Source organism: Lepidochelys kempii, chromosome 14, assembly GCF_965140285.1.
Source record: "Lepidochelys kempii isolate rLepKem1 chromosome 14, rLepKem1.hap1, whole genome shotgun sequence".
Classification (NCBI taxonomy): Eukaryota; Metazoa; Chordata; order Testudines; family Cheloniidae; genus Lepidochelys; species Lepidochelys kempii.
Window position 1 is genome coordinate 2203059 of NC_136393.1, and position 16987 is coordinate 2220045.

General features: G+C 55.0%; 1 protein-coding gene across 3 annotated transcripts; it reads left to right on the plus strand.

Moving 5' to 3' along the window:
• Positions 1 to 248: 248 nt before the first annotated feature.
• Positions 249 to 16425, plus strand: ENDOV (endonuclease V). Of its 3 annotated transcripts, none has more exons than XR_012154788.1 (9): positions 249 to 510; positions 2243 to 2414; positions 3489 to 3623; positions 4167 to 4206; positions 4545 to 4657; positions 5044 to 5112; positions 5853 to 5981; positions 9731 to 9837; positions 14800 to 14876. XR_012154788.1 is itself a non-coding variant. In XM_073310615.2 (9 exons), exons 1-9 carry the CDS (start codon positions 455 to 457, stop codon positions 16106 to 16108), a joined length of 819 nt encoding a protein of 272 aa, XP_073166716.1. In that variant the 5' UTR covers positions 249 to 454; the 3' UTR covers positions 16109 to 16425. The 3 variants fall into 3 exon arrangements, 2 of the variants coding, with proteins under 2 accessions (XP_073166716.1, XP_073166717.1); XM_073310615.2 differs by lacking the exon at positions 9731 to 9837 and adding an exon at positions 16081 to 16425; XM_073310616.1 differs by lacking the exon at positions 9731 to 9837 and having other exon boundaries at positions 5853 to 5949; positions 14800 to 14877.
• The last annotated feature ends 562 nt before the right edge of the window (positions 16426 to 16987 follow it).

Genomic DNA, 16987 nt, shown 5'->3' on the forward strand with positions numbered 1-16987 from the left:
TTGGCCGGGAACCGCGACCAATGGGAGCTGTGGGGGCGATGTGGAGCTGCCTGGCAGCCCCTGCGCCTAGGAGCCGGACATGCTGGCCGCTTCCAGGAGCTGCCCGAGCTAAGCGCCGCCGGGCCAGAGCCTGCACCCACCTGCCCCCAGAGCCTGCCCCCCAACCCCTGAAAGGGAGGGAGGGTGGGGGAGCGCAGCTGGAGTGAGAGGGCGGGGCCTCGCAGAAGGGGCGGGGCCTCAGAGAAGGGGCGGGGCGAGGGTGTTTGGGTCGCTGGGATTAGCCAGTTGGCAGCCCGCGGCCGACTTGCCCCCTCCCCCCGCGCTGAAGGCACGACCAGCTCCCGGGAGCCCGGCCCGCGCCGGGGCCCCTAGGAACCCATCGGCTCCGCTCCGCGTCCCCGGGGGGCCGGACAGCGGCAACCCCGCCGGAAGCGGCTCGCCCGGAAGCGGCGCCATGGCGCCCAGCGAGACGGAGCCGCCGGAGGAGGAGACCCTGCGCCGCTGGGAACGGTAATGGGAGGGGAGCGCGGCGCGGGCGTGTGAGGGGCCCCGTAGGACGGCCCGTACTTCCGGCTGCGGGGCATGCTGGGACGTGTAGTCTTGTCGCTCCGAGCGGCGAAAGCGTTGTGCGCATGCGTCATATTGTGGCGTCAGGGGCGGGCTTCTCTGGGGACCTCCCCTTCCCAGACAGACAGAACCAAACCCCTTTGCTCTGCCCCGCCCCTTCTCCGAGGCCCCGCCCCTTCGGCTCCCATTGGCTGTGGTCCCTGGCCAATGGGAGCAGCGGAGCCGGTGCTTGGGGTGGGGGCGGTGCGCGGCGCCTCCCTGCCCACCCTTGTGCCTAGGGGCCGCGGTGACATGCTGGATGCTTCCAGGAACCGCGCGGAGCCAGGGCAGGCAGGGAGCCGGCCCTAGCCCCGCTGTGCCTCCAACTGGACTTTTAACGGCCCAGTCAGCAGTGCTGACTGGAGCCACTTCCCGGTCGAAAACCGGACACTTGGCAACCCTTGATTCCATTGGGATGGGGCATGGGATGAGGTGGCAAAGCCTGGCCCTTTTAGCCAATGTCGGGCTGTGGTCCCTGGTGTCACTCAAAGGTGGGTCCCCAGTTCTACGAGTTGCCCTGACCTGGTGGCAGCAGTGGGGACCATCTCCACATCTCTCCCTTCCCGAAGGGCAGGCACTGTTTGTCCCAGTGGCTCTTGGACATGACAGCTGTTCTGCTTCCTGATTAGGGTGACCAGATAGCAAATGTGAAAAATCGGGACAGGGGGTTGGGGGTAGTAGTTGCTTATATAGGAAAAAGTCCCAAATATCGGGACTGTCCCTATAAAATTGGGACATCTGGTCACCCTATTCCTGATGCTCTTTGCGGCTCTCCCCTGTTCCCCCTGTTATTGGGGTGTTGTCAGGAGAGAGTGACTCTGTCTCCTCTGTGCCACAGGCAGTGTAGTCACTCCTCTGGGCTCAGACGGGGCTTCGTGCCCTTCGTCCCCTTCAGGTTTGTGGACACTAACTGAGCTTGGTCAGGGTCTGCCTTAGTATTGAGGTGAGGTAACTCCTTGGCCTCATGTAGTAGGTCTCTGCAGAGATCTGGAGCCGGCCAGCTTGTCGGCTTTGACTGTTTCATCCCTTCCCATCCATGCAATGAAAAGCCCCTGTTCTGGCACAGGATCTCAAATGCGTTGCAGTCAGCCCTCATGAACCCTGCTGCGAAACACGGGGTTCTTATCCCCTCCATTTTCCAACTGCAGAAACCAAAGCACACAGGTTTGCCAAGAGAAAAGGAGTACATGTGGCACCTTAGAGACTAACCAATTTATTTGAGCATGAGCTTTCGTGAGCTACAGCTCACTTCATCGGATGCATACCGTGGAAACTGCAGCAGACTTTATATATACACAGAGAATATGAAACAATACCTCCTCCCACCCCACTGTCCTGCTGGTAATAGCTTAGGTTTGCCAAGGTCACTCAGAAGCACTGACAAATCTGAGACTAGAACCTCGGAGTCCTGATGTTCTGCTTCAGTAACTAGACCACACTGCCCCAAGGAATATGCTGTCCACCTGCCAACCCACCATGTGCCTAAACCAGCAGTCTTGTTGAATGGAAACGTGCTGAAATAAACACAAATTTGCATGATGCCCGTACCTGCCTGCTTCTCCTGTCATTTCAATTTGTTGTGTATGGAGTTGGGAATAAAAAGACACTATTTTTGCCTGTGGTTATCTTTCCTTAGGAAGCAGGCCCAGCTAAAGGCGAATGTGATTGAGGAGGACACTGAGGAGTGGCAGAAAGATTCCACCTTTGCAGGACTGGAGAGAGTGGGAGGGGTGGACCTCTCTTATGCCAAAGGGAACAACACAATCGCTTGCGCTTCCCTGGTGGTTCTCAGCTACCCAGATCTTGAGGTAATGGCCCTTAAACGGTCTCATGGTTGGGATACCTGTAAAGGCTTTGTAGAAAACCAGCCTACCCCAAAGGGCATCATGGACTGTATCTCAGCGTCACAAGGCTCTAGCCAAGTATCTGACCCACATGTTCACCAAGAAAAGGCTTTCTGCAGAGAGCATGGGTGAGAAGAAGAAAGTGATGGTCTCTGGTATTACCTAGCAAAATTAATTTGGAAATATGTAGTTTGGTCATGGAGTTACAGAGAACTTCTAGATGCCCAGGGAGATGGTTCCAGTGTATGGCAATTGTTCAGGAGTAGGTCAGAGATGATGATATTGAAAAGAAATAGCTCATAAACTGGCTTTGAAGATTTTGATTGAATTAGATAAATGTTGGAAATGATCAGTTTCACCCTCTACCCAGAAACAAACCGCAGAAAGGCCATTGTTATTCAACATTTACCAGGAGAGCAAGTTAAAACAATGTAGCATTCCTAGACAGATAGTGCCTTCCTTGTCAGATCCCTCTGGCAATCAATTAATATGAGATGTGATTTACAATGGCACTTCCAAATCTGTTGTGAATCTCCCACATTCTGCAGTCATTAAACTTTGAATTAATAAAGATTTATCAGAGTTTATGTAGAGATTTCAACTAATGTAAAAAGTTGACAGTGATCTCCCCCTGTTGAACACTCAAATGGGGCCGAAGCATCCCTAGCCGTTGGCAAAGTCCCTGCACTCAAGCAGAGTAGGGTAGACTAGGGTATATCTGGTCATTTTCCATCATCTGCCCATTACTTCTCTCCACCCATCACCCCTATGCTCACACTGAGGGGACCAGTTGGTGGGAGCTAATGTGCAGCATTTGTGTTTAACTTTGTGGGAGCGGCCCAGCAGGGTTAGGGGAGAGTATTGAAGCAAGAGAGAGAGAATATAAATACTGGAAAAGAAATATCTGAGCCGGTCAGGGTTAAACCAGTGATGGCCTGGGTTCCTGGGTTCAGTACACTGATCCTAGTGTCTGCTGTGTTAAGTTGCCCCTTGCAGACATGAGTCTATGTTCTCAGCACAGTCCTTGTTTTGTCCCAGGTGCTATATGAGGACTGTCAGATGGTAACCGTGAGCGCCCCCTACGTGGCAGGATACTTAGCTTTTCGAGAGGCCCCTTTCCTGGTGGAAGCTGCTCAGAGACTTCAGGAGCGAGAGCCTGGGCTCAGGCCTCAGGTGCAGCATGTTCCTTTCTCTCATGGGGAGATGTCCCTGGGGTGCTGGATGGACCTGAAAAGGAATCTTCCCTCGAGGTTGCGCTGGCCAGCACCTCGGCAGCAGGCAGGGCAGGGCAGGGTGCAGCCTAACACAGCCTTTTGTTGTGTCTGTTTCGCTGTCTCCAGGGGGATGGGGAAACCAAGCCAATGCTCAGCCAGACTTCACCGTGTCTGTGAACAGGGAAGGGAAGACACTGGGATGACTCCCATCCTTTCTTTAGCACTACTGGGGTGCTGGGCACTCGGCCTGCAATAGAAATATCAGCTCCCTACTCCCAGGGGTGGTCATCAAAAGGGGCATGAAAGAGAGAGCGAAGCAGGCAGGGGTGGGGAGAACCTGGGTAAAGGAGCTGTAGGGGTGGGGCAAAGGATTGAAATGGAGCCTTCTCCTTCCTCACGGAGCTGGCCTCACTCGCCACTTGTTCAGGGCGGAGGTGCGTTCACTCAGCTAGCGCGTTCCATGGTGCTTGGTAACTAACACGTCACCTGGGGGCTCTTCCAGGTGCTGCTCGTAGATGGGAATGGCGTGCTCCATCACAGAGGTATGAGAGAGCTCTGCCCCCTGATGGGGACCCCCAGGCCCTAAGAGAGAGCAATTCCCCACAACGGGGACCCCGCAGGCTCCAGGAGAGAGTGCTGCCCCCCTGACAGGGACCCCCAGGCTCCAGGAGAGAGTGCTGCCCCCCCCAACGGGGACCCCCAGGCTCCATGAGAGAACACTGTTCCCCCCGACAGGGACCCCCAGGCTCCAGGAGAGAGCGCTGCCCCCCAACGGGGACCCTGGGCTGTTCCCTCTGATGAGGGTCACCAGAACAGGATGGAGAACCCCACTGCTGGCCCCTTCCTGTTTCCTTTGACCATCTCTTGGTTTCTTTGGCAGGGTTTGGGGTGGCCTGCCACCTGGGGGTGCTGACGGGCCTGCCCTGTATTGGTGTGGCCAAAAATCTCCTGCAGGTTGATGGCCTGGTCAAGGATGAGCTGCACAAGGAGCAGGTAAGGCCAGCACAAGCATCCCTCCCTCCTGTGCCAGTGCGGGGAATGGAGTAAGAGCCTGGGTGAATGGGAGCTCTTAGCGACCCCCCTCCTGGCCTCTCCCGCCACGGGGAGCTGGGGAGCCACATGCTGGCTGGCAAGGGGCAGCTCCCGGTTTCTCCGTCCCAGCCTTTCCCAGCAGGAAGTGCTGGCCGCACTGTGGGCACTCCATGCTGGCGTTAAGTAGAGGCCAAAGCAAAGGTGGCTGCAGTGATCACTCCGTTTCCCCGCAAAACAAGCCTGTTCAGACAAAGAAGGGAAGTTCTGGAGGAGGCTCTCCCAACCCCTCCTGGAACTGATGCACTGGAGCTCTCACCAGCTGGCCCTTGGGTGCTTGCTTGTTTTAGATCCGCGACCTGCAGATGGGAGGAGCCATGTTCCCTCTGAGGGGCACCTCGGGGAGAGTCCTGGGCATGGTAAGTCATGGGGAGTCTGCTTTGCGTGTTGGTCATGGATGGGCCTTCTCCATGTTCCCTAGCCTGGCTCAGATGGGAAGGAGGGAGGGGACAAAGTATAGTGCAGCTCTCTGCAGCCCAGTGACAATAAGCCAGGAGGGCAGGATCTGAGCAGAGCAGAGCTAAGGCTCCCCTCCCATTCCTTTCAGCGCAGGCACTCTCAGAAAGGCGTGGGATCCCCTCCTGGGATGCATGGCCTCTTTCTCATATGTGACAGTGGAATGTGAGATGCCATGTCCTGGTCTAGCTGCCCGTGTCCTGCACCATTACAGCAAAGGGGCAAAGCACAGGCAGGAGTTTTTTCTGTGGCAGGTCTCCAGATTGTGAGACAGGAACCCCTGCAACTTGGTGGAAAAGGCAGCTTGGGAAATGGTGGGGCTAGCTGTGTCCCCACTCAGAACTGGCAGGTGTCAGCTGCCTCCTTCGCATGGATATATTTCAGTTCACTCCAGGTTCCACTGAGCAAGGTCCCTTGCTCTGAGCAGTGAAATATTGAGGGAGGGGAGCACAAGGAGCCCTAGGAGACAGACCCTCCCTGTGATGCTCTCAAGCAGAGAGGAGAAGTAAAGCCCTGGGCTCCGAAGTGTCTGACACCCCCCAGCTCTCCCAAGTGTCCCCATGTGCGTGTGCAATCACTGACGTCTTGTGCTTGTTTTAAACAAGCCCCAAATCTCTGATCTGTCCGGTTTCCAACCCTCCAGGCCCTGCGCAGCTACAACAAGAGCACAAAGCCCATCTATGTCTCCGTAGGCCACAGGACGTGCCTGGAGTCGGCAGTGCGCCTGGTCCAGTCCTGCTGTAGGTACCGGATCCCAGAGCCCATCCGACAGGTGCGAAGGCAGGGGCAGCTAGGGGATGGGGATCCAAGCCTGTCATGGGAGACGTGGCCTGTTAGATAGCAAAGGGGTGACAGGCAGCTGTGAATTACTGGGCTGCGACAGCATGTCGGAGCTCAGCTGGCCTCCCTTCCCCAAGAGCAGCTCCTGAGCCTGCTGGGCCATCCCCTCCAGCTACGGGCTACAGCCAGTCCTGGCAGTTCTGATCTACCTGTCTTAAACACGAGGAACAAACTGCTCCTTCCCGGTTTCTTTGTCCTCCTGACCTGTCCCTGATCCAGCCTGGTGGGGCTCTCTGCTCCTCTCTGCAGGCTGGCTCTGGGGTTAATAATGCAGAGGACCTGGAGGTGCAGTTTTCCCAGAATGTGGAGCCGAACACAGACTGCAGTGTTCATCCTCTGGGCTATGGGGAATGCCGCACTCCGCAACAAGCTGCAGGCTGCCGGTTCCAGATGTAGCCTGTAAGTGGCAGCACTAGATCGCATTCAGTGCCTCTTGCTGCCAGCAATTTTATAATTAAATCACAGCAGGGCTGGAGAAATGAGTCTCAAGAAGTGTGAAGCGCTGGAATTTCTACCGGCCAAGAGCTTCCTTCTCCTCAGGATCACCCTGCCATTGGCAGTTCAGGCAGGCTGCCCTGCTCTGCATTTGGGGAGCAGAGTCTGTTCTATGTCCCCGTGGTAACATCACCCTGGAACAGGGAGTGTTCCGACTGCTACACCTCGGCCTTCATCACGTGTCTGCCAGCCCTGGCTCTGCTGCCTCTCTGAGCAGTATTGAGAAGGCTCCGACCAAGGCCAGACACACAGGCGCTGCAGACAGAAGCTGTTCACTGGCTTTGTGATATTTTCTGAAAATTGAACCATGTGACACTGTTAGTTGTGGAGTGACCAGCAAACCTCAAAGCAAAACTGCCCATTGGCGTCTCCAGACCAGAGCTGATCATGGCGTTTCTGGGCCCATATCCCACCTCCTGACAGACTGGAGCAGTCTTACAGGTCGTCTAGTCCCGTAGCTCACTGCCGGTGGCCAGCACCCGATGCTTCAGGAGACAGCCTTTCATAGTTGCACTGTGTGGCACTTGGGGGAGTGTTAGGAGGGAAGGGGAAAAGCCTTCCCCAGTGGAAACATGCCCGTTTTTCTTTTGGAAATCATTTTGACCCAGGTGCCCTACTCATCACAGATGCTTTCTGTCACCTTCAGTCCCATTCCCCTGCCTCTTTGAGACTGGCCAGCTAGACTCCTCCAGCTGCTGCAGCTAACCTGGGGCATTAGTTAAAGGGACAAAATTGATTTCCTGGTGACTCCTTCCGGGGAAAGATTTGAGAACTATCTCCAAGGATTAGAAGGGTGTGAACCCAAGGAGGGAGGGGAATTATTCAGCGCTGGGATTCTTGGACTTTTCCATAGTACAGGTCATATCTTCATGGAGAGTGTGTCATAGAGGCTTATATGGACCTCACCAGCTCGCCAATTCACTATCTCATGGAACCTGCCCCGCATCACTCAGCCTCCCTGGGGTTATGACAACAATCATCTACAGGAAACAAGAACTTGAGTCACAAAGGATGTAACTTCTTTTGATGTGATTTAGTGGCTGGAGGCGAGGTAGTGGAGCCAGCACCAGGCACCAGCTAGGTCTCCACAGATGCTGTAGCTGTTCCCTGGAGCAGCTTTTGGGAGCCTCTGGTTTGGGTGGTCTAGGGAGGAGGAACGGGATAAAACTGAGCAAAAGCTGAAAATTCAGCAACATTGGGCAATCCTTTTGCTGAGATCTAGCTGACCATAGAACAGGGATTAGCGTGTGGTAGGGCTGAAAGCCAGAGCCCTTTGAGTTAAAGCTGGGCTGAGTAAAGCACTAGAAAATAGAATTAAGGGGTCCTTCCTGCACTAAGTGACTTGTCGGCCTTTTCTCTGTGGTATTTCTCTGTGGTGAGCCTGCAGGGCGTTGAGGATATGTGAAAGGGGAATGTCCTACAGCAGGTTTTGCCTGGGTAGTGCCTTGTGATCACAGCTTTTCTGATGCCCAAGGTGAAGCTTCAGGGTTATCAGCCCTTGAAGCTTTCCCTGGTTCTGAAAGTTCTGGTAGTTTCAAACAGGTGCAGCTCACAGCTGAGCTCAGCTCTTCCGTTCCCTTCTTCGCTGGGCCATGGTGCAGTCTTACATGACAGCAGTGGCTGTGTAGCTGCTGTGGGGACATAAACCTGCCCCCCTGCTGGAGGCACAGCTGGCCCCATCCTGCACTGGGGTACATGTGGCTAAGTTGTACAAAGTGGGCGCCAGACATCATCTTGGCCATGAACGTGGTCGCATTTGTATTTGGAACAAGAGGTGGCTTTGCTGACTGGGGACGTGTGTCTCAGATGCAGCAAGTGTTGTGAACTTTCAGAGGAAGCCGAGGGAAATTCATTGTCTGCTACAATAAATATTTATATCCCGCTTGGACCTCATTCTGCGAGCAAATACGAGGCCGAGGCATGAGAACTCCGTGTGTGGAGAGGGAGCACTCTGTCTCGTCTGGCAGGCTCATGAATATTTGAGGTTCCCCTGCGGAGGTTTGATCCCAGCCAGAGGGACCTCCCAGGTGCAACCCAAACAAAGGAACCCAGGTGAACATAAACCAGCCTCCCATTGCCACAGGCAAAACACTCTACCTACAGCTACTGGTGACATGACACTGAATCTTCCTGAGCTGCCCCTGGTGTCCCGAATAAGAGCTCCTCTTGACCTGTTAGTGGGTGCAAGAATTCCAAGCCTGTCCAGATTCCAAACTACACATGCACGGGGTATGGAGTGGAGCCTTTTAGCATATGAGCTCCCTGCCTTTGACTCCCAGGGATGGAACAGAACCTGCACTGGAATAGGCTCTGTTACCTCTGCAGTCTTGCCTTTCTGCTTTGCTGCCCATCAGACTCCTGCTCACTACTTGACCCTTTTCACTCCAGCTGGCAGCTTGCCCAGCAGGTTCCTGCTGGGTCAGGAGCTGCCGGCAGAGCAATCTGTGGGGTAATGCTGGCCCGCCACAAAGCGGCAGAGAAACGAGTCTGAATTGGTGCCCCTAGGTGCTGCACTTTCAAGCCACTGCACCTGTGCTGTTAAACTCTCCTCCATCAAGGAACTGGAACACAAGCTATCAGCCCTGCCCTGCCTGTTACATGTCCCTGCTATCCAGCAGGGATTGCCAACTGAGGGCCAGAACCCCCTACTCCCTGAGACCTGACCCTCCTTCCCCCTCCACCAGCTTGCTGTGCCCACATGTGCCACTGGTGCCCATTCACAAAATAGACAAGGTAGAAATTCCAGACCCCTAATGCCAGCACTAGTCCCCTCCGAAAATAGAAGGGATTATTACAGCACAATGATCCATCTTATTGATTAGCCTCTGGGTTAATAAGCTGGGTTAAGCTGTCTCTCAGCATAGCATTAGGAGTGAGCGCTGGCAAGTAACTTGCTGCCTAATCAAGCCTTAGCTGTGTTATTAGGTGAACTCGGTTTGGGGCTTTTTCCTCCTGCAGAAGAACAGTAAGTGAATCAGGCTTTTGCTACTTGGGCTCCCAGTAGGCATTCTGTCGAGCAGTCTGTTTCCCTTGTTATGAAATTCATCGCGTAATGTCTTATCCTGAAGAGTGATCAGAGTTATTTGTCAGCTGAGATATGAAACTGTCCAATCACAAAAAGAGGAAAATATTCCTCCAAACAAACTGCTCCTTATGTAACTGTATTTCATTGTCTGGCATGTGGAGTTGGTGAGTGGCTCTTAAGCAGCATCTCCGGCCCAGAACTCACAGGGAGGCGTGAAGCAAGCTAGTGAGGAGTTCGGTGTGGGAATGTTCACAAACAGCACAAACATGTGAGTTACATCCAGGGCAGCCATTGAGAGTTTTATTAATCCATCCTGGCCTTGTACGTTTGTTTAGTTCCCTTCAGCTGGAAGGAGCCCAAACTGTTTCAGAGTGGGGGTGGTATCATGAAGCCATCTCTGGAGTGAAGCACAGCAGCTGTTCGGAGCTACCACTGTGCAGTGAGGTTTTTAAGGGACGAAGTGAAGAATGACTTTCCCAAGTGAAGCTTTGGGGAGAGTTTAGCCCAGCACTCCCACCGTTACGTTGTTGAGGTGGCTATGGCTCCTTTAATGACCACAGAGGGCTGACTCTCACTGGAAAGATGGCCCCTTGCGCCACACCAGGCCACTGGTTCCGCGGTGACTCTGACCTGCACCAGTGCTGAGTCACCAGCAGCACATGCTACAGCTCACTCTGTTTTCTTTGGAGGCCTCCAGCCAAGTACTGAGCAGGCCCTGTCCTGCTTAGCTGGAGATTTGACAAAGGTGTGTTTTCCTCTGTGAATCACACACCTGAGAACGAGCTGTACTCTGGGAAATGAAGCTATCTGACTAAGAGTTTGTTTCCACCAGAATTGTTCCTAAAGGATTTCACATGGCACATGGAGGACCCTTGGTTCATGACCACTTCTAGGCATCTTCCAATGGCTTGATGGAGATCACTGAGTCAATGTCTGTAGCTTTGGGCTTTTCCCCATGGAATGTTGAATGCCTGATTTAAATAACAGAGTTGTTGGCCTGTGCTCTGACTCTGGGGCTTTGGTAGCGCAGGAGGGAACTGTGTGTCTGAGAACCCTAAGGAAAAAGAGAATAAAGGTGTCTAGCCTGTTTGGTGAAGAGGGCGGCTGCTTGCAGGTAGCAAAGGGCCAGCTGATTGTCTCAGTGTTCTGTGCAGGGAGGTGCAGGCAGGATGGTTGTGTCCGTTAGAACAGTCCCTATGAGAACACAGGCAGGGGCGACTGGCCTTCTGATCCCCACCCCCTTGTAGAGCCCACCTTGTCATCTGTGCGTCTTTGCCTGAGATGTTCCCATGAAAAAACTCCTGAAACACACCAAGTTAGTGGCTCCTCACTGTCCTGCTGTCTCTGGTGGGCACTGAGTGGCATTTCTCCTCCGGTGGGGCGAGTGGGCGATTTCCTGTTTGCTTTCCCTGATTCAGAATGGCTCTCTCCAGGGTAGTGGCCCTGGAGGGGAAGGGGCAGTCACGCTGGCAATGCAGAGTGGGTTTGAGAGAGGGGGCTGAGGCAGACATGGGCACGGAGACCATTCCGGGGATGGGGGGGCGAAGCAGCAGGGAGGGGGGAAGCCATGTGAGCCTGTGGTACACCCCACTCTGCCATCCCGGCGAGAGCCCTCCCGCCCCCACGCAGCCCAAAGTGTACATTGAAAAGACAAGCGCAAAGGTCTTCCGGCAGCCTCTGTTCTCAGCCTGGGAGCAGCTTCCCCAGCCAACTCAGCCCTGCGTCGTCCTGGCAGGCCGATGCAACTGGCTCAGGTGTGGGCTGGTGTGTGACCTCGCCCTGCAGCCCAGAGCTGGGGAGGGAGACTCATTCCCAGAACTAGCCTAGCTCTCAGTGGGACACGGAACCTTTTGCCCGTAGGTCACCAGTTCAAATCCAGCCCCAGGCAAGTCGTTCCCAGCTGTTAGCTGGCTGGTGTGCAGCGCCTTGCTGGGTCTCAGCCCCCTTCCCAATGGACAGGTGTCTGCAACCCTATAGCCACCGCCACTGCTGGCACCAGTGGGGCCCTGGTCTCACTCTCAGCCGTGGGGCCCAAGACTGAAACAGCCAGTGAGACCAAATGACCCTCTTGTCCCTGGACGGGGCTCCCTCCTGCTGAGGCCGAGGCTGCTGGAGGGACAGTGTGAGTAAAGTTTGCCCTGCTGCTGCAGCCGCCCTGGGCATGGCTAGAGGGACGGGTGTGGCCACGTCTACCATGGCTGGGGGGACAGTGCATGCGTGGACGGCTGCGATGTGGGAGCAAGTGACACTTCTGCCATAGCCCAGCTCTGCTGCCCCTTCGCGATGCTCCTCCCAGGAGCAGGGTGGGAATGTTCCCAGCGCGGCTGGCTCACATGGTAGCTATCCTCATGCTGGGAGCGGCAGGTGGGGAGGGAGCTCAGAGTCCAGTGTCTATAGACAGCGAACGCCTCCACCCGGGGCGTCCCTGACCCAGCAGCTCTCGCTGCCACTCCAGGAAAAAGCAATTAAAACGCCCCAGCACTTCCTTCCCCGCCTGCCTGTTTCCAGCACAAGGAGGGAGCTGCTAGACACACAGCCGGGTGCTGGCAGGGCAAAATTGCCACAGGGCCTTTGTGCTGCTGGTCAGACAGACGTGGCTCCCAGCAGCTTCCTGTGGGCAGAGGGGCACTGGTCCTTCCAAGCTTCCTTCCCTCTGTGGCCGGGCCCAATGGCTGTAGCAAGGGGGTTGCAGTGAGGGCTGCGGCTCGAAGGTGCAGCTACTGTCCAGGCCAGCACTAGCTGTTCAGGCCAGGCTAAGGCAGCGGTGTCAGACCTCCCTGGTGTTTCAGGGAGCAGCCCCCCAAAAGAGCTTTCTCGCCCTCCCCCACTCCCTGCACCTGGCATCACTAAATACCCGTCTCTGTGGGGAGGGAGACTGGTTTGCTCTCTCAAGGACTCTACCCTGCCCTTGGGGTTCTGACAGGTCTTTTCTGTCTCCTGTGTGTGTGCCCCAATAGGACGAGACAGTTCAGATGGAGCTCATGCTGGGTCTGAGGCCTGGGGCTGTGCAAAGCATCACTCTTTCCTGCAGTTCCATTTGGAGGGGGCTTTGCACCCCCATCGAGGAGGTTCTTGTGGACAGAGGGAGAAGCCAGTTAGGCTGCTCTAGGCATGAAGGAGTGTACTACACCTTGAAGGGACAGGTTGGAGCTTATGGCTAAGAGGGAGAGTACGGGGGGTCATACTGAAAGGTGAACTGTCAGGCTGGAGAAAGGTTATTAGTGGAGTTCCTCAAGGATCAGTCTTGGGACCAACCTTATTTAACATTTTCATTCATGACCTTGGCACAAAAAGTGAGTGTGTGCTAATAAAATTCGCGGATGACACAAAGTTGGGAGGTATTGCCAATATGGAGGAGGACCGGAATATCGTACGAGAAGATTTGAATAACCTTGTAAACTGGAGTGAGGAAATGGGATGAAATCTAATAGTGCAAAGTGCAAGGTCATGCACTTAGGGACTAACAATAAGAATTTTTGCTGTAAGCTGGGGATGGATCAGTTGGAAGCCACAGAGGAGGAGAAAGACCTGAGTGTATTGATCTTGAGCTGGAGTCCGGGCTCTAGGACCCTGTGAGGTGAGATGGTCCCAGAGCTCAGGCTCTGCGCCCAGAAGTCTACATTGCAATTAAACCACCCCGCGAGCCCAAGTTAGCTGCACGGGCCAGCCGTGGGTGTCTGATTGCAGTGTAGACATACCCTATGAGTCTGAGACAGCCTGGGATGTAACCAGAGGCCCTGCCCTAGGGCTGGGCTATATTAACAGGAACAGGAAGCCGAGCAAGAGAGAGGGGAGCAGAAGCCTGCAGCTGCAGTGGGTGGGCGGGCATTGTTTCATCAAGCAGACCAGCCTAACGAGAGCCTTTGTCCTGAGGTGAGGGCCTTATGGACTGTGAATTGAAGCCTTGTTAAAAGGGGATATGCTAGTTTGTTAGGTGCGTTGCTCTCGCCTTGCCCGAGGCTGCTAAAGCAAACCCATTGCTGCCCCAGTTGGGACCCTGAAGGTGGGGCACCCCTGCAGCACTGCAAGGGGGAGTACAAGGACTGCCCACCCCTCCACACCGTGGGTGGGGCTGCTGAGCCTTTTGCTGGAATTTCGGGTCCCACCCCCACTCTTCCTCTTCTCCCAAGGTGCAATCCAGTCTCTGCTTCCAGGTGTCCTGCCGAGGGGGAGCGTGCAGTGCTGCTCTGCTTCTCCATGGGCTGGGTGCACGGGGCAGCTGGGAAATAACTTGGGTCGCTTCCCCTTCACCTCAGCAATTGCCAGGGGTCTGGATTCACTCGGCAGGTCAGCGTCCACCTCCTGCTTTGCCCCTGGCCGCCGTAAGTCCAGACTGGCCTGTCATGTCCCTGCACCACATCTGAGGGCGTCAGAGCCGAGGAGGAGCTGGGGTAGATGCCCGTCGGGTGAGGGCTGGGTATGGTATGAGCTGTGCAGAGGCTCACAGGTTGCCGTGGGGGTAGGGGAGATATGTGAATTGTATTTCTATTGGACATCCCAGCCACTCAGGTCTCTTAGAGGCCTCTGGCAGAGGCCAGCTGAACTCACCAGAGCTCCTGGACTGTGCATCGAGAGCTGGAGAGATTTGATGGGGATTTGCTCTCCCAGCTGAGCTGTCTGGCTGTTACCCCTGTGCTTTGTTGCCGTTGCCCCCCATCCTCAGCGCTTGGGAGAGGGCCAGGGCAGAGCTGGCCCTTGGCACTGAATGGTGTGCACCCGCTGCCCACTCTATGCCTTGCTGCCTTCCGTTGTGGTAAATGCAGAAATGGGGAGCTGGGCTTTAGGAAATCTCATTTCTGCTTCCACAATGAACTGCGCTGCAGCTAAGGCTGCCTGGGCTCAGACCCTTCTCCTCCATTTTGGGTCTTTGTCTTCTCAGCCCAGGTGCAGTTGAGGCAGAGGGACTGAATGGAGCAGGATAAGGTCAGGGAGGCGGCGGGGGGGTGGTCCCTACTTGTGCGAGAGCCCTACCCGGGACTGCCAGCCGTATGCTGTAGATAGCTTGGGGGGGGGGAAGAGGGCTGAGCCTTCACGCCCCTCTCACTTGCAGAGGGGGTGAATGCTGCACACGGACAGCGCACCAGGGCCCTGCGGAGTGACTCCCCCTCCTGGCCTGTGCAGCTGCCTGAGAGCATCTGCCTGGCACAGTTCATTAGAGAGCGGCGGGCGTGGGGCGGTCTGACCAATCAAGTCTTGAGTCTTCGCTAATCCATCTCCTCCCCAATTCCAGGCTGACATCAGATCCAGAGAGTACATCCGGAAGCACCTGTCCTCCCCACTGGGGGGCACGTCTCCTGGGCCAGGGAGGTAGGTGTGTGGGCAGCCTAAGCAACCGCACGTCCAGAGGGGATCTGCTCATGTAATGCTCTTGGGTAATGGCATTAAAGGGACAGTCGGGGTAACAAGGTAGGATAAAGGGCTGCAGGGCGCATGCTGCCCCCGCGGAGCAGGAGATTTCCGACGGGCACCGTCTGTGCTGCACCATGTGTTCCCGCCGAAGGTGCAGCGTCCTGGGCTGACTGGACCACGAGACTGTGGCAGGTCACTGGGGATTTTGTCTGTTTCCGGTGTACATGATAAGCAAAGTGAACGGTCCCCGGGTGTGATGTGAGGGTGGACAGAAATACCCTTCGAGGAGCTCGCCTCTGGGCCTTAATGAATAAAGAAAGGGCCAGGCCACCTCATTCTTTTGTAAAGTAGGGCTGGATTCTGCCCTGGTATATTGATGTAAATCCAGAGAAACCCCTCTGATGTCCGGAATAAGTGAGAGCAGAACTCTGCTCTAAACCGTTCTCTTTATATCAACCCCCTGCCCTGCCGGGCCCTTTGTATTTAGAGATAGAGGCAACATTCTCAGCGCAGTTTCTGGCAGCTCATAGCCGGATTCTCTCAGTGCTACAGTCACCTGCGCAAATAAGGGGCTGGAGAGATCCAGGACAATAAAAATGCATGGAGATTAGCCTGGTTAGTGAGGGGCAAATTGCTCCCAGGTCTCCCAGGCTGATCTGCTCTCGAGGGGATCATAAGGACCAGGACACAGCTGGGTGTGGTGTGGAGGCTGGTGCTGGTTCATGTGACACTCTGATACTGCTGATGGGGGGAGGCGATGTTCAGATCCTGCAGGAACAACGCTACCTATGAACCACAGCCTGCTCCACTGCCCTGCTCTTGTCCTGCCTGGCATCTCCACACAGCTCTGCAACGCACCGTACCGGCCCTGCCTTCTAATCCAAGCCCAAGATCCCCACCCCCATGACTTGGCTGCTGCCCCTCAATCCCGATTTGCAGCACTTTCCTGCTGGGCCAGTCCTGGGCAGATGCTGACAGTCCCAGCAAATGCATGCACCGAGTTGAGACCCCAAACTCATGGCATGAGATATCAGCACCAGTGTCTGAAGATGGTGCCCCAGAGCTCCTGTATCTCTCCTTCCAGTTCCCAGAGTAGCAGGGAGTTACCTAGGATGGTTTGGCTTTTTTTACTCTTTGTGACCTTTCCTTGTTCTTGATCAAGGAAGGAAGAAGCTGAGCCCAAGCATTAATTTGGCACCAGGAAGACACTGTCCAGCCCCAGTGTGAACTTGAGCCTTCCACCCCCTCTGGGATCAGAGCTCCAAGACCTCCTTTCCAGCAAGCCTCTACAGGGCACCGTGACTAAACGTCCACGCCAGGAACTCAGGGTAATTCATGGGGTGAAAAGCCAGGATGACCAGAGAGAAACCAGGAGACTGTGTCCCCCTGGGCTCTGCTAATGGGGCAGGAGCCCCAGTGTTTGATGGTTTGTAAATTCTAGAGAATATTTTATATTCCAATTTTGAAAACACACTCTGTAAAAATAAATTCTCACCAGCTCTCGTACACTAACAAAGCAGTGTTTGAGTCAAGAGAGAGATTATTTGCTGCAAGACTGTGAGAATTCGCTTTGGGGGGGGGGAGTTATTAACAAACAATGAGTTAAAAACAGCATGAAGCTCCCAGTTTGACACTGGCCTCTTGCCATCCCTTTAGTGACAGTCTCATGGGCTCGCCGCTCCCCATCCTCCTTTTACCCTTTCCTTCCCCCTCCTCCAGTCTGTGCAATTGCTGTCACTTCACACATCTCAGGGGAACAGAAGCCCAATAACTAGCTCCTGCTAGTCCTGACAGACGGGCAGAGGACTCTGTGTTTTGGGTGGGCGTGTAAATCGCAAGGGAGGTGCGGGAGCCAACAATCTGCTGCATGGTCTGGAGGAGGGGAGCTGCTAGGCTCTAACACCTGAATTTGGATCCCTGGGAAGCAAACAGGCTTCCTGGTACACAGGTCAAGCAGGTCTCAATGGCTGCTGCCCTGCCTGTTGTCAGTTACCGAACTTGGTAGCCTTATGCAAGAAATCTTGCCTCTGTGTAAATGGTGCCGCAGGTTTGTCAGTCCCCATGGGACC